At 32.9% G+C, this 26069-nt stretch overlaps 4 protein-coding genes across 6 annotated transcripts; 1 reads left to right on the forward strand and 3 right to left on the reverse strand.

Moving 5' to 3' along the window:
- Positions 1 to 2038: 2038 nt before the first annotated feature.
- Positions 2039 to 6338, reverse strand: LOC119632378 (sphingomyelin synthase-related 1). Of its 2 annotated transcripts, XM_038025261.1 has the most exons (6): positions 6229 to 6338; positions 4881 to 5331; positions 4631 to 4816; positions 3200 to 3545; positions 2975 to 3132; positions 2039 to 2886 (listed from the first exon to the last, which is right to left on the reverse strand). In XM_038025261.1, exons 2-6 carry the CDS (start codon positions 5233 to 5235, stop codon positions 2177 to 2179), a joined length of 1755 nt encoding a protein of 584 aa, XP_037881189.1. In that variant the 5' UTR covers positions 5236 to 5331; positions 6229 to 6338; the 3' UTR covers positions 2039 to 2176. The 2 variants fall into 2 exon arrangements, with proteins under 2 accessions (XP_037881189.1, XP_037881190.1); XM_038025262.1 differs by lacking the exon at positions 6229 to 6338 and having other exon boundaries at positions 3200 to 3452; positions 4881 to 5456.
- Positions 6339 to 10569: 4231 nt separating this feature from the next.
- On the reverse strand, positions 10570 to 13357 carry LOC119632106 (coiled-coil domain-containing protein 6). Its single transcript, XM_038024854.1, has 6 exons — positions 13005 to 13357; positions 12571 to 12699; positions 12426 to 12516; positions 12212 to 12361; positions 11379 to 12104; positions 10570 to 11313 (listed from the first exon to the last, which is right to left on the reverse strand). Exons 2-6 carry the CDS (start codon positions 12684 to 12686, stop codon positions 10909 to 10911), a joined length of 1488 nt encoding a protein of 495 aa, XP_037880782.1. The 5' UTR covers positions 12687 to 12699; positions 13005 to 13357; the 3' UTR covers positions 10570 to 10908.
- A 702-nt stretch (positions 13358 to 14059) lies between these two features.
- On the forward strand, positions 14060 to 22373 carry LOC119645148 (CLIP-associating protein). Of its 2 annotated transcripts, XM_038045110.1 has the most exons (4): positions 14060 to 14203; positions 14273 to 14729; positions 14815 to 15023; positions 17097 to 22373. In XM_038045110.1, the coding sequence occupies exon 4, from the start codon at positions 17124 to 17126 to the stop codon at positions 21579 to 21581; it is 4458 nt and encodes a 1485-aa protein (XP_037901038.1). In that variant the 5' UTR covers positions 14060 to 14203; positions 14273 to 14729; positions 14815 to 15023; positions 17097 to 17123; the 3' UTR covers positions 21582 to 22373. The 2 variants fall into 2 exon arrangements, with proteins under 2 accessions (XP_037901038.1, XP_037901037.1); XM_038045109.1 differs by lacking the exon at positions 14060 to 14203 and having other exon boundaries at positions 14226 to 14729.
- Positions 22374 to 22856: 483 nt separating this feature from the next.
- LOC119645149 (hsp90 co-chaperone Cdc37) lies at positions 22857 to 25256 on the reverse strand. The gene is made up of 3 exons (XM_038045111.1): positions 25031 to 25256; positions 24108 to 24968; positions 22857 to 24049 (listed from the first exon to the last, which is right to left on the reverse strand). The coding sequence occupies exons 1-3, from the start codon at positions 25061 to 25063 to the stop codon at positions 23813 to 23815; spliced, it is 1131 nt and encodes a 376-aa protein (XP_037901039.1). The 5' UTR covers positions 25064 to 25256; the 3' UTR covers positions 22857 to 23812.
- Positions 25257 to 26069: the final 813 nt, after the last annotated feature.

Here is a 26069-nt window from a genome sequence, read left to right on the forward strand (position 1 = left end):
AGAAACATTAATTTGTTGATTAAGACTCTATGTATCAGGAATGGGCATAGGTTAGGCGAATCGCCTAAGCCGCCGCTTACACATAACACAATTTTTAAGGTAACAGTGGACAAAGTTCTTCGCTAAATGAAAACAATTTTCTTTTCATGCTTGTTTCTGCAAGATGGATAGATACGTCTTTCCTTTCTTCCTCAACAAAAAAAAAAAAAAAAAAAAAAAAAAAAACAGTAAGTAATATGTATTAAGTTGTAAATCCTTTCGGTGATCATATATTGCAGGGGCCTTTTAACTGGCTTCGCTGCGTATGCTGGCCTATCGTACGTTGAATTGCAAGCTCTTTTTCCTCCTATTACGGGGGAAGATTGCATCCACATTGGCCATCAGCTAGAAGAGTATATATGCCATGGGTCAGTTTTTAATGTTTTTTTTTTTTTTTTTTGCGAATAACGAACGTTTCAAATATATGAACGCCTGATCGATTCAAAATGATATCTTGAGAAAAAGACAAAGACTCTACGTATATATATATGCTTCTCGAAAAATCGATGATATCTAATTTCGGGTCTAGCCAATTCTCGCCAATTCTTCAGTGATTGATATACGTACACACATACTAATAAACACAACATTAGCGATCCAACTAAATTCTACTTGCATAAAATTAAAAAATATCACAATTTGAAAAAGCAATTAACTGATGATTGCAAGTATGGAATATATTATAGTAAATACTTTATTTGGCTAAACGTAGATGCAATAATAAATACATACACAATATACATTCACAATGGATATGTGACGGAAACAATTTTATGAGGTCGTGAAGGCTTGTCGATATTAAACAACAATAAATAATAAAACAATTGATTCGGAGTTTATTATTACGCGACTATCGTATAAATCACCATCTCTTGGCCTCAATTTAATTAAATATTGGAAAAATAAATAAATAGCTATGTCTGGTACGACCAAGGAAAAATCATCTAATGAGTAATACTTCAATATCAATGTCGAGTTATTACTCTCTCTCTCTCTCTCTCTGTCTCACTCTCACTCTCACTCTCTATTAGAAAGGCTTTGTATGTTATTTTTGAATCAGTATTCGGAAGCATTGTCTTGTGATAAATATTTTTTATTTTTTAATAATTTTAAAATTATATTTTTCATTTTCATTAATATTAATATTATTATTATTATTATTATTATTATTATGTTAAGCTAGAGAAAGAGAATTCAAAGATTAAACTTTTAAAGCACTAGCATCTGAGGCTATCTGGTTTAGTGGAAACTCCGCCGCACATGAGGTTTGAAACCACAATTACGTTTCAATTTTTCATTTTTATCTATTTAATATATAGAAATGTTTAACTAATTTGAAAAGTAGTTGAATTTTGACTAAAAATTTGCACAAAATAGCTTCTACTCAGAGAAAGAGAGCAGTCGCATTTAGATATTTCGTTTAATATTTAAATTTGAAATTCGAAATAAACTTTATTAACAGAGTATGTACGTCTATTATATTTTTGCATTTTTTTTTTTTTTTTTTTTTTGTTTTTATCCAGTACAACTAAAATATTTATTTATAAAGTTACATATGTAATCTTAATCTAATTTGATGCTTTGTGTCTGTGTTGCTACTGCGGCTGCCGACGAACTAATACATTATAGATGTGCATACTTTCTAAAATTTCTACGACAGAGTAAAGAAATGCCATGAGAATAGAATATGAGTTTTTGTAGAAAATAAATAACACGATAACAACTATAATCAGTCAAATTTTTTGTTTCGACGCTGGAAACTATGAGTAAAACAAATTTTTAAATAAATTAAAAAAAAAAAAAAAAAAATTTTAAACAAGTCTAACTTGCCTGTTCATTGCAATGACCTTAGTAATGTATAATTGTTGCTTTATATAAACGAAAACAATTCAATATCCTTAGTAACGCTGTTTACGAATTTAATTACAGAAAGGTGGGTATGTCAAATATATATATACATATATACATATATATATATATATATATATATATATATATATAAATAACTTATAAAACTTTAAATTTTACCTACAGAGTATCTCTGTAGCGTTTATGTAATACTACGGAAAAAAAATTTCTTTCTAACTTTGTTTTGCGTTTTTCTTTTTTTTGTGTTGATTTTCAACTTGAATAATTATTATACAAGCTTCTTAGAAACATCCGGTGGTTGCACGTTTAAGGAATTTAGTTGCGATGTTTCTGTTTCCGTTTCCGTATTCGTTGCGATTGCATCCATTTCTCGCGTAGCCCTATCAATTTTCTGTACTGCCAATGAAGTTTTTCTAGACGCATCTTTCCGCGTAACGAGCTTCAAGGGTACTGAAGATTTTTCAATCTCACCTCCAGCAACATTTTCGCTATCTGCAGACGATATAGGCCTTTGCCACGTCCTCGATGTGGCGCCATTATAAACTTTATTTTCATCAGAGTTTTGATGCGATCCATATTCAGTATTTGAAACATTTGAAGTTATTATGGCTATGCTTGGCGCCTCCAACCAAATACGATTCGCAGTAAATATGAACATGTCCTTTAGATCAATAATGGTGAGTAAAAATTTGTCAAAAATTTCGCCTAGGCCATCGTATTCGTTGGGTATAATACCAACCACTGAACTCTCGAAATAGCTAAACATTGGGAACCAGATACGTGTGCGAGACGAGTCGCGTGACATTAAAGCTTGATTATTAGCTAACGTATGATAATAAAGGAATAAACGGGATGTTATATAAAAAGCCACAAACACATCAATAGAGTAGTGTTCATGGGCAGCCAAGATAAAAAATATGCCAAACATATTCAAAAGCCATGTTAGAGTATGCAGGAAATATAAATGGCGAGGTGTATCTATAAAATATTATAGAAAAAAAAAAAAAAAAAAAAAAGGCGTATTAATTAATGGGCTGTATTCAAATTTGTTCCAAATTTTACTTACATTCCGTTATACAAAAATTTAACAATGTTAAAGCTACCGTGTGACCACTAAACATATAATCTCCGCATGTACGAACACCCTGTATGGACATACCCAAACCGCTCCAGATGATATAAGCCCTTTGCATACGTAGCTGTATCGCTTCTCGCAAAGTTAAACTGTAACATAACATAAATATCCATTTAACGTATTTAGATAGAATATACTTAAGCATTAATTACTTACGAACTATCATCTATTGCATAATCTTTAGGATTGCATTGTAAATGCGTACCCGGTACACTTAAAGACGTAATTAACATTGTAACACAGCGCAATAGAAAAACAGTACCCGCCAGTGCAAAGAAACGCCTTAAGAGTACCATGCGGTATTTGTGAAAGATGCACACGCAAATCCAAATAATAAAAAGCAAAGTGCCTGTTATTTCGCACATATGAAAAGCCCAGGGTATGTGAGGCACGTTATCAAGGAATATATCTGGCAGAGGAGGATAGCGTTTCATATCAGGCACACGTTCATGAACAATTACCATCACAAATGATGTTATCCAAGTCACAAGAAAAGAGTAAGCTGTTATATGTGAAGATATACATTGCGTAACACATATATTTTTAAATGCAACAACGTACAAATCAAATAAAAATGTATAAAAGTATATACAACAATATAATCTAATAATTTATTTATTAAAGACACTTAAGAGAGACGCATAAGTCTTAATTATTTCATTATTTTGCAATGATTGACAGGAACTTAAAACATAATTAAATCTATCACACGCCGTCAGCAAACAAAACAAGATTGCAAAACGGATTCAAGTGAATTTCTTCTTTTTTTTTCCCAAACCAACTACAACTTTGGTGAAGATTACATCTTTTATAAAATTCGTTTAACGTCATATTCAGCGAAAAAAAAAAAAAAAAACGTGTGGAGCAACTACGTAATATAATATAAATCGCTTAAAACTCGAAAAGATGCTATAGATCTCCTAGAGCAGATAAGAATGTTTATGCTGTGCTGGTCACATATGAAAAGAAAAATTTTTCCAATTGCAATGCTGATGACATTTGGAATAGCAATCGTAGCAGTCGTGGTTTACATCATTTGCTTAGAAAAACTGTAGCACTTTCCAGACAATTCTATAGAAAGTGATACGTCGAGGCAATAGTACGATCATACAGTATATACGGTTATATAGGGCTTTTTTTAATTACTAAGCAAAAATGAAAGAATGTTTTAAACACTGATTTAACATTGAAATAATTTACGAAAGATTATAAATCATTTTTGTAAGTAATATCACGAAAATATATGACAAATTTCTCGTCAATATTATATTTTACAATATTTGTTCACTTTAAAAGTTCGAAATCGAACTGCTCAAGTATCGAGGTGGTACTTTTAGATGAAGCTGGCACAAGTTTTTGGAGACCTTACAAGTTGTAATAGATATTAGCTTAAAATTTTTGCAAAAAGAAAACTATAAAAATTTCCTTAAGATCGCACTGACTCGCGAATTGCAATTGCCAGACAATGAATAATTATCATGCTAAGTTTTATTGCTAGCACATATTATGCTTATTAGATGTGTTATTTGATTAAAGGTAATTTTCAATCTTTTCCATGATTTTTAAGGCCACAATCGTTTAACTTACCTAAGCTGATTACGGTTTTAAAGCATTCTAGTGGAATTGGGCAAACACAGCCATCCGACATGGAAGAAGTTTCAGGGCAGCAACTTTCCCAATCATTAAAAGTGCATGTTTCCGTATGTGAATTACATGCATTACGATTGCCATAACAATTGTAGCCAACACTGCATGAGTTGAAGCGGTAATGAGCTAGGTAATTCTTTATCAGTTAATCTGATTTCAAAATTGTCTTAGCTTAAACAATTAATTTTACCTCGACTATGATGCTGTTGTTGATCTACTTGAAAAGACTGTAGATTATGTATGAATTGCCAGAGTTTCTTCATTTCTCCTAAACGCAAATCATAATTAAGACGAAATCGAAAGTCTCGTATATCATCTTCGGTTAAATTCAGCAACACCTGTCCATCTATAGCCTCTAATTGTAGGCATCTAATAACTGTTGATGTGAATTGACCGTCTCTGGTAGCCCACTGTACAACGTCGTCAACTTGCCATTGGCATACAATTTCTCTAGTTATACTTTGTTCATTATCGTTACTATTATTTGTGTTTATGGACAGTGTTTTATTTGTAGTAGTCTTATCTTCAATGTGCGTGGTAAGCATTTTTTTACAATTCCTTTGTCTTCCAATTCTCTTTATTTATGATATGAAATTTGTTTTCCTTCTCAACATTGAGGATCACACCATTTCCCATTACATCTCCATTAAAATAATTATCCCGCTTTACTTTTTTAGCGTTTTATTGCATTCACGTTGAATTTATTTAACATTTAGCGTATACCAACTATTTTTATTGCAAAATTCGAAAAAATGCTAAATAAATTTTAAAGTTTAATAATTTTGCTAAAATAATTTGAAAAAAGATTTAATTAAAAAAAAATTGGTAAAAATACATGAAATAAATGACACATTATAACGCAGATAGTAAACGCTGTACAAAAGAAGAGAAAAGAAGAAAACAAAGCAAACAAAAGAACATACATCTGCGGACGTAAGAGAGCAAGTAAAATGTGTTGCATATATATTTTTATATTTAAATACTAGTACATTTTCCTATTTTTCATTTTGCATTTTAAAAAATTTTAAAAAAAATCAAGGAAATTTGAACATTAAAAAAAAGAATGCATAAAATTTCACTCTTCAGCTGTTCTTTGTTTATAGTTGGGAGGGGAAGTGGTACAAAATTCTAATCTTCAGCTGTTCTTTGTTTACTATTAAAAGCAGCAATATATGATAATTGTTTTCCGCTCGAATAAACAAAACAAAATCAAGCACAATTGCAAAACATTTCAAAAAACTCGCTCACACACTAACGCACAGCACAAAATAATAACAAAAAATGGGCTGACTATCCCAAATTCAACTGCCAGCTATTGACGTTAATGTTCTATTGATTGTTAATATTTTTTTTTATTGACAAATTTCAATGTTTCCCCACTTTACCAATAATTTTATATATTATAAATATTTGCGCCGTTGTTTGCTGAAGAAAATTTTTTTTATTTACTATAATTGTTTTGATTTAATTTTGTTTTTGAAAAGAATGTAGATTTAAAATTTTAACTTGCTAACACACGCTCGAATTTTTCTTTTTACCTTTTGTTTTGCTCCTACTGACATTTGCGTCGCATTTTTTGTTCTTTTTTTTTTTATTATTATTTGACAGCAAACGCAAGACCTATTATGATAATTGTATAGAAAAAATTTTCTGTGCGTAAATTGATTTTTTTAATTTCTGTGTGAAATAACGTAAACATGCACGGCAAATATAGTAAAATAATTTAAAAAAACTTACAAAAGCTTACAAATTGAAAAATCAAACCGTAGAGGACTGACACAATGAAGCTTCGTTTCGTTTACATATGTGTACACAGATTTGTTTACTTTTTATTATAAAATAATATGGTAAGGCAGGCAAGCGCGGCGTTTACTGTGTAAGGTCGTACATAAATATCTTACTTATATCTTATCATAACGATGCGTTGTTTTAATTTTGGGGATGGGATTTTAACTTTGTCGTCTTTTAAGAAGACATTGTTGAAAATGGCAAATCATATGGTTTTCATTGAATCTATACAAATAAAACAAAAGAAAGCACGAGAAGAAGTAAAGATTTATTTTAAATTTGGAAACCGTTTACATAGTTTACTAATAATTGTTTATCTAATTTAAAAATAATTTTTTACTAATTCAAGTTATGTTTATGTTAGTCAATTTGAAATTTTGATTTATGTTCAATATTATTTTATAAAATATGAAAAATAAGCAACAAATGCAACTTGTTTTCAATTTAAAATATGGTTTTCAAGATAAAATATTCGAACAATTTGCTTGTTTTATCTAACTATATCAGTGAAGTCTTTCTCCATGCGCGTGCTTCTGCTTTTAAAAGTCATTGTTCTTCGTATTTTATTTTATTAATCAATCAATAATTTAATTTGCTGTTACATTAAGTTTCGTTCTTTACACTTATTGTGGTTTTTTCAGTTTTAGTTCTTAAATCATATGGTTTTGTTGATATATTTTCTCGTACAATTTTTTTATATTTTCACTTGTAAAATAATATGGTAATGAGCCCTTTTTTTATGTTTGCCACTTGGGACTTTTTAACCGAAAAAAAAGAATAACGCACCATTGTGTCAAGCGCCATAATCGGTGCCCTGAATACGAAAGTTAACTTTCAGATACGTGATCTAAATCTATCTAAATGTGAACAAAAACATTTGGTTTGAAAAGTAAAAATATAAAAATTAAGATATATGGGAACAAAAAATAAACGCAACAATAAAACATACGAATGTAAAAGCAAATAAGTGTTTAGATTGATTGGTGAAATAAACTATTAAAAAGAATGAATTCAAAAGAAGAAGCAAAGCAAAGCGGTAGATTTCATTGACAAAATTAAAACGAAAAATGGGGTGACCTTTTAATTTGAAAAGCATGAAAGATAGTTTAACAATTTTGAAAACTCTACTTTAAATTGAAAGCAAACCAATTTTATTGTTTATTTTTCATTTCTTATAAAATTGCATAGAGTATATATCAGGAATTTCAACCCATATACAATAAATTGTATATCAGACCTTTCTACATTAAATCTTTAAGATTTACGTGCACTTTACAAATTAACTTAACTTAATTTGCGAAGATAGTTAAGTGTTGACTTTTTTAATTTTGACAGTCACAAATAAATACAAACATATATTTGTTTTTTATTTCGGCTTTTCTGTTCGGAATAACAATGTAAGCGCTGGCGAAATTTATATGTAAAGCAAACAAGAAACGAATATTAACTTACGTCTTCGTCACGAACGAACGATAACTAAAAGGCACGTGATCACCTCCTAGGCTTTAAAACTTTGCCGTCTTTTTACGTTCTCTCTATTAGCACAACTTGCCGTTGGCATTTGTTCCTCATAAACTGTTAAAATTCATTGCCGTCGGCATTTGTTTCTCATAATCTGTTAAAATCCATTGCAAAATGCGATTTGCCGTCGGCATTGCAAAATGAAAAATGCAAATTATACGTTTCTCCCAAATTATTTATTTAATCTGAGGCTCTATTAATAATGAAAGGTGGGTCTATTTCAATTCGTTTTGAATGTTCCTTACATCCACACAAACTATGCGTTAAGAAATCTTTTTAGTTTTCATGTATTTATAACAACTTGAATAATTTCGACTTGGTGCTATTCATCAATACATTATAATTTTGAATTCGCAGAATATTTTTGTCAATGTGAAAATTTGAATTTAAATTCCTATCTCTGGAATAGATATTGTAATTTATGTTTTTTCCTATTTAAAAAGGATCGTGACTTTCTCCTTAACAGGAGGAATCCCTTGTTTAATGGATCTAATGGTTGAAAAACTCAAATTAAAGCAGTTCTTCAAGACGCAAGATTGCTGAAATTTGTGGCTGCAGCGCTTGCAGAAACAGCGTACGTATGATGAATTGATGTTGGATGTTGGATGCTCGCTCGGAAATTATTATATCCCTGGGACCAATGTAATAAATATGGTAAGAAATTTTAAAACGGCTCGAAAAATTTGGAAATATTTCGGCAAGGCCGAATATTGCCGTAAGCTGCTCCCTCTGAAAATGTCTACTGCCCAAAATGTGTCGGGCTATTTAATTGAATTTGATATGTACATTTTATTCATATTGGAAATGGATGGATAAACTCGATAAAAGTCTATTGGCTACTATTTTGCTTGCTGGCTTGACACACAAATTCAAAGAAATACGTGATGCATTCGATACCGCCAATGAGTTCCCGTCACTGCACTTTTTAAAATCAACATTTCGAAAATACCTTTGAGGTGAAAAAATGGAATGCGGACAACACTATCCTCACTAAACCTTGTATCACAGTTGTTGTTGTTAGTTGTAAAAAAATGTTGCAAAAGAACTTTTTTTAAATATGCTTTTATTTAAGCGTAATAAATGTGGCTTTATGTGCATATACATAATCATGCCAACTATAAACGAAAATTTGAACTTAATATATACCTAGATCGTGTAACTATTTAGGGATAAAATAGGCACTATAACCTTGGAAATGAGATGATAACAAAGCAGCAAGATCTGTAACAGCGATTGATCTAAAACCGGGCACAAATTTTTCCTCCGGCCTACATGATGGAATATATTTTCCTATGACCTGTAAAAATCGACCCTCAAACTGAGCAATGAAGTAGTTTTAATATATTGAGTTTAAGTGGTGCATAGCAAACGGATATAACTCTCCTGCTTGTTAAATCTTAAAACAGAAAGTTTTGGATACTGGACATATCTGCGATAAATATCAATAATCGACCATTTATTTTATGTGAGCATTCTTCTGAATTTAAAGTTAAAACAGTTCCTTCGCAACAGCGTCTTACTATGAGCATCCCATGAGAAGGATGGAGGAATATTATTCTATTTAAAACGCTTGCAAGTCTCAGAATAAAATTTAAAAGATATGAAAAAAGCACATCTATGCTCTCGATTAGCGTTAAATTCTGAATCGATTTTAACACTCTCCTGGCCGCAAAAATTAATATATCGTTTTCAAATTTGGCAAATACATTGAAAATTCTTGCGCGCAAATTCGTGTTCAAAGAATGGATTATATTGATCAAAGCGGATGCCTACAGTGTAACATGAATTAGAGACAACTTTACTTTCCGGATTTTTTATGCGTTACTCATATACTATGACAGCCAAGCGCTAATAAACATTTTTACATTTTCGAGTCACGCCGCAACAGTAGATACTGTTTAAGTAAAACATTATATTTTGTTTTTGAAATATCTACGCAAGTTTATTCATGACCTTATATATTGCAGCAAGCATTACAATTTGTTTTTATAATTCATCCATGTTGTAATTATAAGATATTTTGAAAATTTGAACCGTAAAAATCATGTAATAGCGCAAATCGAAGACGTAACCATGACGGATTACTAAGTGATATTAACATAAAATGTTGGAAATAAGCTCCAAAACGTAAAATTGATAAAAATCATTCTATATTCAGATTTATTATCAATAAGGTATGTATGTATGTATGTATGTATGTATGTATGTATGTATGTTACATATCCACACACATTATCTGACAGAAAAAATTGATGTTTTTAGTCTCTTATCCCAAAATGTATTTTATGTATTTATAAAGATATATTAAGATATTAAGGTATAAATATAGGCTACACAAAATACACAGTTTTTATGAGGATTATTAATATATTACGCTTACAACTGATGCAAAGTTTTCAAAGTTACCGCGATTTAGCCAACATTCCGAACGTTAAAGAGACGTAGATATAGAAAAGGGGGGCAGAGGATCAGAGTGGAGGTGTGCGCTGAGTTCCGAAATACTATTTGTTATAAGTATTCGGAGCGGAGCTATTTTCGATGCTTACGATAATACAAGTTTGTAAGTTTAGTTTTTTTTTGTTTTTTTTTTTTTTTTTTGTAAAGGATTAGTAGCAGAGAATCTCAAGTCGTTGAACAATTTCTATTAAGCGAAGTATTATGCGAAACATTTATATATTTCTGCTATTGTAAAAGAAATCCGAATTTATGCCACGTTACGTTTCACTTAATGAAGTGCCTTATAACATATCAACAACCCCTATACTGTGTCCTGCTTGTAATGTTAATTCTGATGATTTTTGCCCGTTGATGATAATGAACTTATGAGTGCTTGTGTTTGCTTTCGTGCAACAAATAATCATGCTACAGATAGATTGTTTTTATGTTATTGCGTTATCAGTTCAAGCACTCTATTCTTTGCAAACTGAAGTGTCCATAGGACTAGCTGGTTGGGCAAAAGTGCCAGATGTGTTGGAGCTTGAATTGGTTGGCGTAAATGCCGAATTACCAGTGACACTGGTATTGGACGTATTATTTAAATTAAAGTGCAAAGGATTTGATGAAGTATGATGAGTGGAAGCGTTATTGCCCAACAATGTACCCGAATTGAATGATGGTAAACGTTCGCTGCCCAAATTATTAAGAAAACCTGTTGTTGGTCCAATAACGCCAGAGGAACCTGAAAACAAACCACCGACAACGGTGGGACCGGCCGCACCTGTAGAGCCCGGTAACATAGTGGAGGTTGAATTGTTTACACCCAACATTGGTGTTGGCAGTGCTGGCTTTATGAAGCGTTCGCTTGCACGACGATTCTGCAAAGAAAAGAAAATTGCTTATCGTAGCATATAAGACGATGATGCATTAAATGGTAATTTACAATCATTTGCCCACAGGCATAGCAACGATTTTGCTGGGAAGTGCCTGGACTTAATGGGCGGCTGTTTGATGGGCTGTGCGAAACCGGGCTGCTTATAGTACGTTGGCGATGCGCATTGACAACAGGGGCTCCTAACGGAGCACCGCTAGATAATAGATTTTCATTATAAAAACGTTCCTCATCCATTTCTAATGATGATTCCGATTCGGACAGATGACGACACAGGGCTTCGCGCCTCTCTACTTCCTGTTTTAATTTGCGTTGCAAACGTGCATTCTCTTCGCGAATAGATTTCTCTTCTTGAGCGAATTGCTGTAGTTTCTTTGTTGTCTCCTTTTCAGCTGCGGCAAGATTGGCCCGCAAACGTATCACTTCCGAGCGAAGAGTTTGAATATGAGCACTGAGATTTGAGGCAGTGTCACCATTAGCATTGGTGATGTCGCGAGGTGTAGTTGGATCGGAAACTGGCTGGTCCAACTTGATTTGCAAGAGTCGCTTCTCAGTTTCTAATTTATCCATGCGTTTCCATAATTTATTAACCAAAGCCTCTTGTTCTTGCTCTAAGGTATTTTCAAGTTCAACCATCTCACGACGCAATTGATCCAAATTGGTCTGTTTGTTGTCAGTTTCCGCTTGAAGCTTCTCAATTTTGCGCATCAACTTATTAACCAAACATTCCTGCTCCTGTTCAAGAGTTTGTTCTAATTTGCATTTTTCTTGACGCAACTAACATGAGAAATAAAAGCAATAAATATATATATATATATATTAATATATATACATATACATATATATATTAATAAACATACTACGTTTTGATTGTTATATTATACCTGATCTAATTTTCTAGATAAATCGTTCGTTAAACACTCTTCTTCTCGCTCATAATGATGAGCTAAAGTCTCTTTTTCTTTTTTCAACGCTTGAATTTTTTTTAACAAAGTATTTGAAATATATTCTTCCTCCTGTTCAGCCTTCGCTTGCTAAAAGTAAAAGCGACATGGACTTTACAAATATATAATAAATAGCTAAATAAACATTCCTTACAATAATTACGGAAGCTTGCTTGAGCGTGCGATTCTCTTCTTGTACCACTTTACATTTTATTTTTACAGTATCCAACTCAGCTTTGAGGACTCTATGAACAGCGTATCTTAGAGATTTCACTGACACAAAATAACTTTAAACTTACTTGTTTTGTTGAGTCAATGATTCAATGCGTTTCTGCAATTGCTCTCGAGATACTGGACTAGGCGGTAACATGGTGCCTCCATCCAAGGAGCTTTCTGATTCACATGGGCTTTCCATAGCCTCAAAAAATCTAACAAATTATAATGCGATTGAAATTTTTTTTTCAGCATATATTAACGGGAGTATAGTTCCCTTTGTTTATAAAACGAACAAAGAAAATAAAAATTTTTTTCGACCCCCACTGCACTCTACGTTCTAATAACAAAACAACAAAGTTCAAGGCAACATTCGTCCCCGCAGATATCGCATGTTCTCTTAATACCATAATTGTCCGCATGCACATGATTTTATAAAAGTTATTCATGATTATTGATATCCATATGGCCGCTACATATATGCTTATATGAAATAATTTAATATTACATACATATTTACCTGTATTAATACAAAATCGTCTTATTGTGGTTTAATTAAATATTTTTCACACCGACTGATTACTTTTTTCCCGTTTTTCTTTTTGTTTAGCTCTACACCGTAATCGCGTTCTTGGGCTTCGTCACCACTTTTGTTGATGCCTTTGTTGTCAATTTAATTAGGACCAATTTTTTTTCTCCTTATAAAGTCCGAATATTATCTTTCTCTTCTTAATTTTGTAATTATTTTTTTTTTTTCATAGAAATCGAATCAAAACCCACTAAATAATGAACTTTCCTATAATTTCCCCAATGCTTTCAAAGACTTTTTTCAACTTCGGAAAAAAAAGAGAAATTAGTTAGAATAAGTATAGTAAAGGGTTACCTCTCATTTTATGGGATATGGTAAGCCTAGATTAAGGTTATGAGTAAAATGCTATTGGGAGTCGCAATTAATGTCGGAATATGATTAATGTTAAGAAGAAGAAGAAGAAGTACGTAATCAAAAAAGCGATAGAGTATCATACTTGGAATGGTAAAAGACGTAAATAAATAAATTAAAATAATAGTAGAAATATATATTTACAGAGTAGATTTTCTAAAAAGAAAATGAAAGCATATAAGAGAAAGTAAGATCGTGAGTAATTTCTAGAATTATTATTAATGCAAACACTTTGAAGCTAATGACGAAAAATATAAGATATAATTAATATATATAATATTCGAGGTACAATAATGATGGATATTTATCACCAAATATTAAATTTTAGAATATATTTAACAGGTATTGTATAATGAATAATGCATACTGTTGACGTAAGGTCTAATCAAAAATGAAAATCGAATAATTCAACTGAATGCATGTATAAGATGAAGCATTTTAATTTAATAACTATTTTCATTGATATTTCTCTCTTCCTATTTAATTATAACATTAAGAGAATATTTAATATCAAGGCAAGGCAGACTATTCCAGCCCATATAGCGGATGAGCATATCTTTTAACATAGATAATAATATATTTTTGGAATATGAAATATTAGATATTTTATAGTAGAAATTTCTCTTTTACAATTTTTTTTAAACTCAAATATACAACAGTTGTCTTTTATACCTGACTTCACTTAGTGATTGATGAAAATCGATTACTTACAAGAGGATATAGAAAATTTCATTTTTGACAATATTTACATCACTAAGCATCGCCTTTTCTGACATTTGGTAGGTAAAAAAAATGACATAATTCCAATATTATTCATAGAACACTACCGATATCAATTTTTTCTGCAGCACCCGAATTGAAAATTAAGGAATTTTCCGTACAAAAAGACTAATATTGACGGGAAAAAAACGAAAAAAATTGTCGCAAATAATGGAAAAACGTAAAGAAAATAAATTCATTTATAGATTACGCATGAGAGTACGAAAAAATTGAAGAGTTCGGCTAAAAACATGATTTAAAAAAATGTGTTATTGGCAAAGGCGGTGGTGGTCGCAATAACGAACCAAAATAAAGAAAAAAAGTCGAACGAACGAATACGAAGAGAGTTTAAAGAATTTTGCATTTAAAAAAAAAGGCAAAAAGAAAAGAAAAACTGCAAAAACCAATGAAATTGTAATAAGAAAAAAGAAAAGGAAAATAAAATAATTTTAAGGTAAAAGTTTATTCAGAGGTATGTGCTGCTACCAACACAGAAATATATTAAATTTAATGCATATATGTTTGACCGTTTGGAGTTGATACTTTGTGAGTACAACAATGCTAGCAATGCATAAATAAATATTGCAAATATTAAGCGGAAATAATCATTTCCCCTTTTTATTACTTGCAGGAAACTTCATTAAATCTTTGATTTCATTGGATTGTGAAAATCGTTAAACAGGAAAGGGGTTAATTTCTGATTAATCAGATCGGTGGGCTCAATCATCGTCCGTTTGAAAGTGAAAGAAAAACAGAAGTGATTAACGACAATCCAATCGACCACACAACAAATTTATTGCAACTGCAATCTCTTATCACATCAATTAAAGTTTAACACAGGTAAGTGAGCACCAACTGGCTTTAAGCTTTACATACGTACAAGGTGCATAATTCATATATGTATCGATATGAGCGTGCAGCGTAACTATTTTTATAAGCCGGACCAAGAGAAATTTTGTAAAAAGAGAAACTTTTTACCGGTTTCGTCAAACAACTTATAAGCCAAACAATGCAATGCTAAGCAAATTAGAAAAGAATGACTTACTATTTATTTTGCATTTTTTAACATTTATTTTGAAAACTTACGCATACCATCGTTGAAACTTATCCTAGTACCGTAGCCTCACAACATCAAGATCATTTGCCACATGCTGAATCGATTGTATCAAATTTTGAGAAATAAGTTTGTCTTTTACATAGATTCATATAATGTACAAAAAGACGTAGTGCTCATTGTCATATCCACTATATGCATTTTCCTTCTCGATATGCAATAGTATTTTTAAGGGAAAATCCCCTTGTCTTTTTATTTATGCATCGCCAGAGACGTTGTACAACGCAGATCGGTGATAATGCTAACACCTTCTTTGTTCTTTTTAATGCTCTTGAAAACAATCAATAAAAAATAAATTGAAAGAAAGCATGAATAGTACCGTGTACGATGTAGGATTTATCCTTTTCAAGATTTTCGCAAATAATGTTCCAGCGCAGAAGCCTCTTTAACTTGTTTCTCTTTCTTGGCAAACTGTTGTGTTCAACGAAATGTGTAAACATTTTAGCTGCACTCTCTAATGGAACAAAGCCTTGATATGAGACTATTCTAGTTAATTAGGTTTGTCCACTATCAATGCCTTCCCAGTTTGGATTGTTTAAATGCTTATGATAATATCAACTTGTCTTCACTAAAGATTAAAATTATAATATGAATTAATAAATGGTATTCGGCAAGACATTTTTTTCAGTATAAAGAAGTTGGGATGTGGTATCTTTCTCACAAGGAGCAACCACGAATTTTCTAAAATAACGTCTCCAGACCTAATAAGCAATGTGAATTTCTTTCGAGAAGATTATTTTCGAAAAAATACCGGCGATATGAATTCTTGGGGTTTTTTGGCAAACAATCGACCATACAAACGAAGCTGTAAATATATTGAAGAAATCTTAAGTTGTTTATTAGAGAAGATTTTAAAGCTGTAGTCTGATGTAAAATGAATAAATTATCGATACGGTAAACTATAAAAGTCTGATCACGGCAAGACCCGTCATACGAGACGTCAAGTCTTTTGCTAACTCTGTTGTGTGTGTGAAAGAAATAAGAATTAGGGAAGTCCAAAAGTCCTTGTGGCACAGGGCAAATAAAAATCAGGTAGTTTCTCGTTAATAATAACCGTATAACAATCGTATTAATGAATGATGATTTTCACATTACATTCTTAATTAAGGTTCCAATTTAAATCCGATCAATATTATGGATATTTAAGTCTTAACTTATCATTGCAATATTTACCACTAACAAAACTCTGTGCAACATAAAGACGAATGTCGCGAAATCTACTAACAATTAGATCTATAATGCGAATATATCTCGATAGGGAACAAAGCAATGAGAAAACTACTTAAGATGATAATGAATGAATAAGATTTTAAATGTTGGGCATGTACATACTACAGGTGCAATTACCATAAATTTGAAAATAATGTAAAGCTTTCCTAGGTACCGAAAAATTGTGCCAGCTTCAAAAGAGTGGTTCGCTAATTCTACTCGGACTATTTTCACTTTAAAACTCGGATTTTTAATACCGATTATCTTTAATGTTTACTTCGTTTTTTTTTTTTGTATATTTTTGGGGAATGATAGTAATTTTGAAAAAGCTAAAATAACGTATGTGATGATGGAAATGCAGTTTTGTACGCTTTATGAGTTTTCTTTTCGATATGTTTCTATAGATTTAAGGCGATCAGTGTATTTAACGATGAATAATTGTTGAACAATTTCGTGATCGTATTCACAAGTGCTATAGTTAACCAACATGTTGTGTATATTATATGAGATATATGAGAAATTTTTTTCTTGCGCTCACTGTAACGAATTATTGAAATTATATGGGATACGTTTTCTATTTTTGCTTTCAGGTTTAACCTTATTCAACTTATACGGCAATGGCGTATCGTAAACCAAGTGATTTGGATGGATATATTCAGTTGATGCCAAAAGCGGACATGCGCGTTAAGGCACAATTAGCTGAAGATTTAGTTACATTCCTAAGCGACGACACCAATTCAATTGTGTGCACCGATATGGGTCTACTGGTAGATGGATTAATGCCATGGTTAACCGGTAGCCATTTTAAAATTGCACAAAAGTCCCTGGAAGCATTTACAGAACTTGTTAAACGTCTTGGGCCTGATTTTAATGCGTACACAGCAACAGTTTTGCCTCAGGTGGTTGATCGTTTAGGTGATAGTAAAGATACTGTGCGCGAAAAAGCGCAATTATTATTGCAAACGTTAATGGAACACAAAGTACTAACGCCACAGGCCTTGTTAGACAAGTTGGCAGCGAATTGTTTTAAACATAAAAATGCAAAAGTACGCGAAGAATTTCTACAAACCATTGTGAATACCCTCAACGAGTATGGAACGAGTCAACTTAGCGTACGTAATTACATTCAGTCGATATGTGTTTTACTCGGCGATCCTACAGTATCGGTTCGTGATTATGCAGTTCAAACACTTATTGAGATTTATAAACATGTCGGCGATCGTTTGAGACCTGACTTGAGACGAATGGAGGACTTGCCAGCGTCCAAATTAGCTTTACTTGAACAAAAATTTGACCAGGTCAAATGTGAAGGACTCTTACTTAAATCAGCCACCCAGGCGAATAACCATAGCGGACACGATGAGGCGGATAATGTCGGTATTCGGGAGAGGCCAACAAAAATTGTCAAACGTACCGTATCAGCAACAATGCGAAACAAAAATATATCCACCGATACTAATGCTGATGCCGGAGCTGTGACTATGGACATTTTTGAAGCCTCTTTTGATTTAGTGCCGCAACTGACTATATTCCATCCAAGAGATATGGATGATGTTTACAGAAACGTTTTGGCAACAATGAGTGATAAAAATGCTGACTGGGAGAAGCGTATTGATGCGTTAAAGAAAGTTCGATCGTTGCTAATATTAAACATTCACTCTCATCCGCAATTTGTTAGCACTCACCTAAAAGAACTTTCTATATCCTTTTTGGACATTCTTAAGGAGGAATTGCGTTCGCAAGTGATTCGTGAAGCTTGCATAACTATTGCGTTTATGTCGAAAACTTTACATCAAAAACTTGATAAATTCTGTGAATACATTCTTGAGCAGCTCATACTTCTCATCCAGAATTCTGCGAAAGTGATTGCATCCGCTTCGACAATCGCCTTGAAGTATATAATTAAATATACGCATGCTCCTAAAATTATCAAAATCATTACCGATACTTTACAAAACTCAAAATCAAAGGATATTCGTGCAACGCTTTGTGAAATATTATGTTTGTTATGCGAGGAGTGGCCGACAAAATCTTTGGAGCGAAGTGCCAGTTTGTTGCGGGATACACTTAAAAAATCGATTGGTGATGCTGATAGTGAAGCACGGCGCCATTCACGACGCGCTTATTGGGTTTTCCGGCGACATTTTCCAGATCTTGGCGATCAAATTTACGGTACACTCGATATAGCAGCGCAACGTGCCCTTGAAAGAGAACGCGATAGTGGAGGTAACTCGGAAGAACGTCGCACAACTGTCACTGCAATGCGTGCAACGCGGTCACCTGGAGCTCTTCAAAAGTCTACGCCTGGAATGCGCAGTGTATCAGCAGTAGATACAGCTGCAGCTCAGCGTGCTAAGGCTCGGGCACAGTATGCATTTCTTGCACGAAAAAAAGTCACAAATACTGCGAATACTTCAAACACTTGCAGTAACAATACTAACGTGGGATCTCTGCCTCGGTCACGGCTCGGGATTTCTCAGCAGAGCTCTACGCAGCCATCGTCTACTGGCGTTTTTCAAAGAAATCGTGGGCGAGCAGGTGTTTCTCAGTCACAACCAGGATCACGATCTACATCTCCAAGTTCAAAGTTACGGGAACAACATAGTATTGGTTATTACCGGCCGACTGGTACCATACCTAAGAAGGCATCTGGCATTCCAAGATCTTTAGCCAATTCCCGAGAAACGAGTCCTACAAGAAGCGGCAGTGTAATAATGAAGAGAAGTCTCTACACGACAGGCAGCTCGCGTCGTACTCCAGAACGCAATCAACCAACACGTCAACCAGTCGCCGCTCGCATTTTGCAACAAAGTCGAGAAGCTGAGACAGCCTTATTAGCTGATGCGCTATCACCGGAAGGAAATGGAGGTATAGATTATTCTTCGATGGGTGACTACGCAAGAGAACGGGGCGGTAGCGCTTATCCGAGCAGTTCTCGTATTGGGAGAAAACTTTTGTCACGTGACGAGTCAGATGATTCTGAGGCGTCGTCCGTTTGCTCGGAAAGATCTTTTGATTCTTCTTATACACGAGCCAACAATTCAAACTATTCTTTATCTGGATCGCGCAATCGTCTCGATTGGAGTTGGTCACGTCCACCATTTGAAGATATAGAAACTATTATTCAGTACTGTGCCTCAACCCATTGGTCAGAACGAAAAGATGGTCTCATTAGTTTAACCCAATACCTCGCTGATGGGAAAGTGTTAACTCCGCAACAACTGCAATGTGTTTTAGACACCTTCCGCAAAATGTTTATGGATACGCACACTAAAGTATATTCACTTTTCCTTGAGACGGTAACTGAATTAATGTTGGTACATGCCAATGATTTGCATGATTGGTTATTTATATTACTCACAAGGCTTTTCAATAAACTAGGCACGGAGTTGTTAAACTCTATGCATGGAAAAATTTGGAAGACATTGCAAGTTGTGCATGAATATTTTCCGACTGACCTTCAAATGAAAGATGTCTTCCGGATACTATCCGACTCAGCCCAAACACCTTGCACTAAGACTCGAATAGCAATATTCAAATTTTTAACAACCTTGGCAAACACATACTGCAAAATCACAGATTTTCCAGGAGCGGAAGATGGTACCATTTTGCCAATGGTTGAAAAGGCCGTATTAAAAATTGTTCAGTTAGCCGGTGATCAAAAAAGCATAGAATTACGTAATCAAGCGCGACATTGCCTAATAGCTTTGTATAATCTTAATACACCTCAAATGACGAAAGTACTCTCATCTCTCCCCAAAAATTATCAAGATTCAGCAAAAATATATATACAGTCACATCTACGACGAAGCAGTACCTCGGGTACGAATTCACCATCTTCATCGCCTTTATCCAACTCGAGTCCAAAATCACTTCAAAGTCCCAATATAACTGGGCCATTTACTTCGCTGCAACCACAATTCACTAGTCCACGTTCCCGCCAGTCTTCAGCTAATGACAACGAATTGATACTCGGTTATTCGGAAGTTGACGTTCAGCAGAATATACAAAAGACGACTGAAGAGATACGCAATTGCTTCGGAAGTATCGAAAATCAATATAATTCGCTTGCCAATAACACGAACGGTGTCAATTATAATGGCCATTTAAATGAAGCTTTTGATTCTTGTGCTTCTTCTAATTCAAAGACGCAATCTGCTACTACAACCGAATCCAATACACCTGAAAGCACCACAATGCGTTTGGATGGTAATTTATTAGAGCAACATCATAAAATGATAGCCAGTACGGTAGGTACTAGTTTATGTCAAGCAAATTCACTTCCTTCGACTGCTGTCAATCATAAATTTACCGAAAATGGCGAAATGATATTAGATGGTAATATTGCCGAAAGTGACGTTATTAAAACCGCATTAGCGTTAACGCAAGAAATGCCTTTACCTCAAGTAAATACGGCTTTGAGCAATCTTGGTGTTTGCATAAAGAGCGGTAATTGCGAACTGCCTAATAAACATTTTCGCGCTATAATGAAAATGTTACTCAATATGCTAGATGCAAACTCCAACGAGATAGTGATTGGGGCTCTGCATGTTCTTGCTAAAATTCTGCGACGATCGCAAATGAAACCCAATTGGATTAACTTTGTGGAGCTTATATTGCTTAAAATAATTAATTGCTATTCAAAAAGTAAGGAAACAATGCGCGAATTAGATGTGCTTATTCCTCGCATTGTGCCAGCTCTCCCATTAAATGTGACAATTAAAATTGTTAATCCTGTAATTGCAACGGGTCCTTATCCAGTGAATCTGTGTGCCTTAAAGCTTCTCACAGAATTGGCGGACCGTAATGGTTCCGAGTTAACTGAGTCAGAGTTAGACGTTGTATTCCCGCATTTGGCGCGTCTCGCTGATGATTATCAATCGATGGTTCGGAAGGCGGCCGTCTTTTGCATTGTCAAATTGTTTATTGTCATGGGTGAGGAGAAGGTTAAACCAAAACTAACAATGCTAACTCCAAGTAAAGTACGCCTCTTAAATGTTTACATTGAAAAGCAACGTGGTACCTCTACCGGGGGAGGTAGTTCAACTAAGAATTCCTCAACATCCTCCTCATGATTAGCAAGCGCTCCCAACACCAACTCTGAAATTGAATAAATATATATATATATATATATATATATATATATATATATTTATTTGCTGTGTGAGTCGTGCATATGCGTAGCGTTTTTGTCTATTTCTTGTTACTCAATCCGTTGGCTTAGTCAAACATGCTGTTCTCTGTGTAATAAATCTTTAATATCGTAATGAAAATGTCGCCAAATTAAAGGAGTAAATATATTTGTGTTCGTGTAATATCCTCTTCGTCGTAACCTAACATACATATGTAATTTTAGTTCCGCAAATATGTCCAAATTTGCCTCTGAAAAAAATTCAAATTCAGTATAAAAAGTTAACCCCCGTAACCTTGATCCTAACTGCAAAATTTACCTTACCTTAATATTATTATTGTGTACATCATTACGATTTAATCCCATAGTTACCTAATATTGACTTAACGTTTTGTCATAACTTTTTCTTCCGTTTTCTTAAGTATGTATGTTACCTTTAATTTTAATGTAATTTAAGATTTTAATTTTTTTTTTTTTTTTTTTTTAAATATTTGTTTTACTATTTAACTAATTATAATTAACGTATAAATTTAAGTATAACATTTTTTCTTATTACTTCTCTTTTGCCTTTCGATTTAAACACGGAAATTTTCTTGGCCATCTTATTATCCTTTCTTCTCTTGGAAAGACATTCTGGATGTTTATTAATATAGAAAGAAGCACAGATAGATATGCAACTAAAACCTTAAACAACTTGTTTATTATTATTATTATTATTATTATTATTATTATTAACTATATATTTTTTTCATTTATAATAAAAAAAAAAGAAGTTTTTTTTCAACATATTAGAATTAAGTTAAATCTAAATAAAACAACATGAACAAAAATCCCCTAAGAAACGGCACTCTACAGATCCATTGTATTGAAAGTAAGAAATTTGCAGAATGGCCTACGAAATGCATACTTGGGTTCAAAAATAATATATAAACAAGTTTAACTATTATTATTGTTAACTCTTCAACGCCAGATACTGATATTTCTCTTGTTTCATATAAGAATAATTTTGAAAGTCTTTAAGTTATTGATGGCCGGCCTTTTCAGGTCAATCAATTTATTTTTAAAATTATAGATAACTGATCAAAGTTATAAATTTCAAAATTTCTATCACGACATTTGTGAGAATGAATATCGATCGCAAACATATGCGAAGCTATGCTAATTTATAGCGCCTGTGTGTGTGTGTGTGTGTATGTGTGTGTGTGTGTGTGTATATATATATGATAAGTATTTTTGGGGGTAAATGTGGGTAAATGTTTGTTTTTTCTTTGTTTTTATAATATTTTGATGCGTTGCATATTTAGGATTGTTAGCATATTACTTGTTTAACTCTTTCTCTTTTCTTATACATCATTTTTTAGACATCTAATGATGCGTCATAGCGTTAAAACGTTAACAAACTTTCTGTTAGTAAGAAAGTTTTTTATTCTTTTATTTAATATTTGTAAGCAAAATAAATATTTTGTTTTAATAATTTTATGTAATCAAGGAAATCTTAAACATGCCTTGCTGGTAATATACGAAAAATAATTTCCAAAATTTCTTTTGAACCGGCTATTAGTCGGTGCGAAGGCGTAGGAAGCGACTACGTAAAACCATATTTTATACTTATTCTTCCGCCTATTTAATTAAATCTGGCAAAATATATAATATCGGATGAAATTTGCATATTATATAACATTGCATTTAATCTATTATCAACAAATTTCGTCCTTGATGTTCCGACGCACTATAAAAACATTAAACAAATCCTGATTAACTCTCCTGAGTTGATTAAATAATTGGATATAGATATGAACAATGGGGCAAGAACAATGTCAATCCCAATAAGGTATTGCTAGTCAATGCCTTTCGTTTGTGTTAAGTGGGCGAATTGAATTAAATTTGAATATTTCGTAGAAGGGAACTTAATAGATAATAGTATGTCATATTATAATACATCGTAGGCGCAAATTATAAATATTCTCAGAATAAGAGACTTATATATGTAAAAGTTATGAAATAATATATTTATAGATTATGTAAGAGCGAAGCTCGGACAAAACTGCTTCAAAGGGAAAAATCATGATTATTGTAAATGAAAGTCCTGATTTAAAAATTGAGGTCGTATTTTAATAACGAGGAATAGATAATTTTTCGAAAATTTACTTAAGACGTCATGGGTAACATAACAGATCAGTCCAAATTATTAGGGTTGGATTCAAGGTTTGGTGACTCTTCGGTCTCTATATTTTTTGATCCTAGCTTAATTTCATCGGTATCTTCATTTAACAGACATTCGGCAGCATTTGGCACCCAAAGGCCTGAATCCACACAACGTTTCATATGATATGTGGCAACATCGACATCCATTGAAGCAATTGTTTTTTGTAGCAACTCGGTGTCACGTGTCTCAAAGCACTTTTTTAACTCCTATATAAAGCATTTTGATAAAAATAACCAAATCAAGGAAATATGTGAATGTACTTACATCGGGTAATTCGTCAAACACTTCGACTGGATCAAGACCACCCGGCCCGAGGCGTGATTTTCGCTCCGCTTCAGATTCAACAATGGCTTCCTCGATTTTTTCTTCTGCCCTTTTTTTAATACGTTCTTTGAAAGCTTCAATTTCATTTTCGAATTGAAGTCGATATTCAGGCATGCAGTTTTGTATTTTTGAGAAGAATGAGCCCACGCATGCTCGTGGATCGACATCCAACTGTTTCCCTAGTTCGAGAATGTATTGCAGGCAAATGCACTGATGAGCAACATGTGCCATTAAATCGTGCTTCTCCTCCATTTCCAAGTTGATTGACCAAATTACTAAATAATTGGAAGTATCATCGCAAACAAGGTCAAGATGATTTTGAAGAAAACGCTTGGAATCTTCATATTTACGCAGCATCCCGTATTCCTTGCATAACTTTTCATTTTCCTTGACAAATCGTTTCAATCTTTCTTCACGCTCTTCTTCGGTTAAGTTATCATCATTTTTACGTGCCTGCTGCTTATTGAACATAGTTTTTTCAAAACCTGCTTTGCTAATTGTGTCCACATTCCAAGGGGTTTTCTTTTCTTTTTTGAGTAACTCTTCCTCTCGGCAATCTAAATCTTTGCCTTCCTTCTCTATTTTTTCAAGTTCCTTTTCCAGTTCATTCTCCTTTCCCTCTTTATTCTTAAGGCGTTCTTTAACGTCCACTAGCCTAGCCTGATATGACTGCTTTGCCTTAGTTAATTCATCCTTTTCATGTTCCAACTCGGCCATGCGTTCTAAGCGTGCCTGATGACGCCATCTAAACAAAGAGGGAGTATCGATATTTGGGTGTGTGTCATCCTCATCATCAGAGATCTGCAAGTTATAACAAAAGCACATTTTCTCAAAACGACCATCGTCACATTAAACTCACTCACCTCAATATTTGTCCACTTGCTATAATCTACCATTTTATATGCAAAATATACGATGTTTAAAATTTATTCAATCTTGGCAGCACGCAGAATGCAATTTCTCATTATTTGTATTTGTGAAATATAATATTATTGACACTATAATATACCAGAATATTCTTTGATGTTCAGTGTTACCAGTTCGTATAAAAGAAAATGCTACTATTGCTAAGACAAGATTGCCAAATTTTTAAACGAAACCGATTACGTCAATAATAGAATTTTTAATAAATTTTCACATTATCGGTGTACAGCAGTTGAATATTGCGCTAACTCAATTTCATATTTTTAGTTCATTCCAAACTATGTACGTATGTTCGCATATATATTTCATATTGGCTGCTCTTTTAATCTTATCTTCATTACAGAAATATGAGTTTATTCTAGATGTTTAATTCCTAATTAAGTTAATAAATTATATAATTGACTTTGAGCTTATAAAATTGATTTTCAATGTTCATAAAATTTCTTAGCTTTGCAATCCATTCAAAATCCTATTGATCTAAATCCTAAATAGTATTTATAAGTAAAATTCTTTAAAAGCCTGTAAGTGGATAAATACCTTAACATATAGATTATATTGCGATAATTGAAAGAATTGAAAGAATAAAAATATATATGACAGTTGATTAATAAGAAGCTTTTTATGCACATATATAAAATTTTCATACTTATGTAAGTTTTCCACGGTTTCAATTTAAAACCAAGTCACTTAATACTTTTCAATAATTAAACGATTGAACAAAGAAATTTAGAAACCACTTTTCTGATAAATTTGAAGTCTATGAGAAAATAAATGAAAATTAATAACTGATAGGTTTAAAGTGCATCTAACAATACGGCGTCTAAGCGCATAAAACACAATGATGAATTATTCCTATTTTCGGGATATTATTATGTCAACTTTTCCCACTTTTGACGATAATTTGTAGGAATTTGCAAATCATATGGTGTCGTATGTATGCAAACAAAAAAAAAAAAAAAAAAAAAAAACAAATAATAA

The sequence above is a fragment of the Glossina fuscipes genome, unplaced genomic scaffold (assembly GCF_014805625.2).
Source record: "Glossina fuscipes isolate IAEA_lab_2018 unplaced genomic scaffold, Yale_Gfus_2 1, whole genome shotgun sequence".
NCBI lineage: Eukaryota > Metazoa > Arthropoda > Insecta > Diptera > Glossinidae > Glossina > Glossina fuscipes.

Excerpts from the sequence above, each read along its gene's own strand:
- LOC119632378 (XM_038025261.1), bottom strand. The coding sequence starts at position 5,235 with ATGCTTACCACGCACATTGAAGATAAGACTACTACAAATAAAACACTG. Across the intron at positions 4,817-4,880 it reads ACAACAGCATCATAGTCGAG|CTCATTACCGCTTCAACTCA; the intron begins GTAAAATTAATT and ends AGAATTACCTAG. Across the intron at positions 2,887-2,974 it reads AAATTTTTGTATAACGGAAT|ATACACCTCGCCATTTATAT; the intron begins GTAAGTAAAATT and ends AATATTTTATAG.
- LOC119632106 (XM_038024854.1), bottom strand. The coding sequence starts at position 12,686 with ATGGAAAGCCCATGTGAATCAGAAAGCTCCTTGGATGGAGGCACCATG. Across the intron at positions 12,362-12,425 it reads AGCAAGCTTCCGTAATTATT|CAAGCGAAGGCTGAACAGGA; the intron begins GTAAGGAATGTT and ends TTTTACTTTTAG. Across the intron at positions 12,105-12,211 it reads TATCTAGAAAATTAGATCAG|TTGCGTCAAGAAAAATGCAA; the intron begins GTATAATATAAC and ends TTCTCATGTTAG.
- LOC119645148 (XM_038045110.1), top strand. The coding sequence starts at position 17,124 with ATGGCGTATCGTAAACCAAGTGATTTGGATGGATATATTCAGTTGATG.
- LOC119645149 (XM_038045111.1), bottom strand. The coding sequence starts at position 25,063 with ATGGTAGATTATAGCAAGTGGACAAATATTGAG. Across the intron at positions 24,969-25,030 it reads GCAAGTGGACAAATATTGAG|ATCTCTGATGATGAGGATGA; the intron begins GTGAGTGAGTTT and ends TATAACTTGCAG. Across the intron at positions 24,050-24,107 it reads TGTTTGACGAATTACCCGAT|GAGTTAAAAAAGTGCTTTGA; the intron begins GTAAGTACATTC and ends TGCTTTATATAG.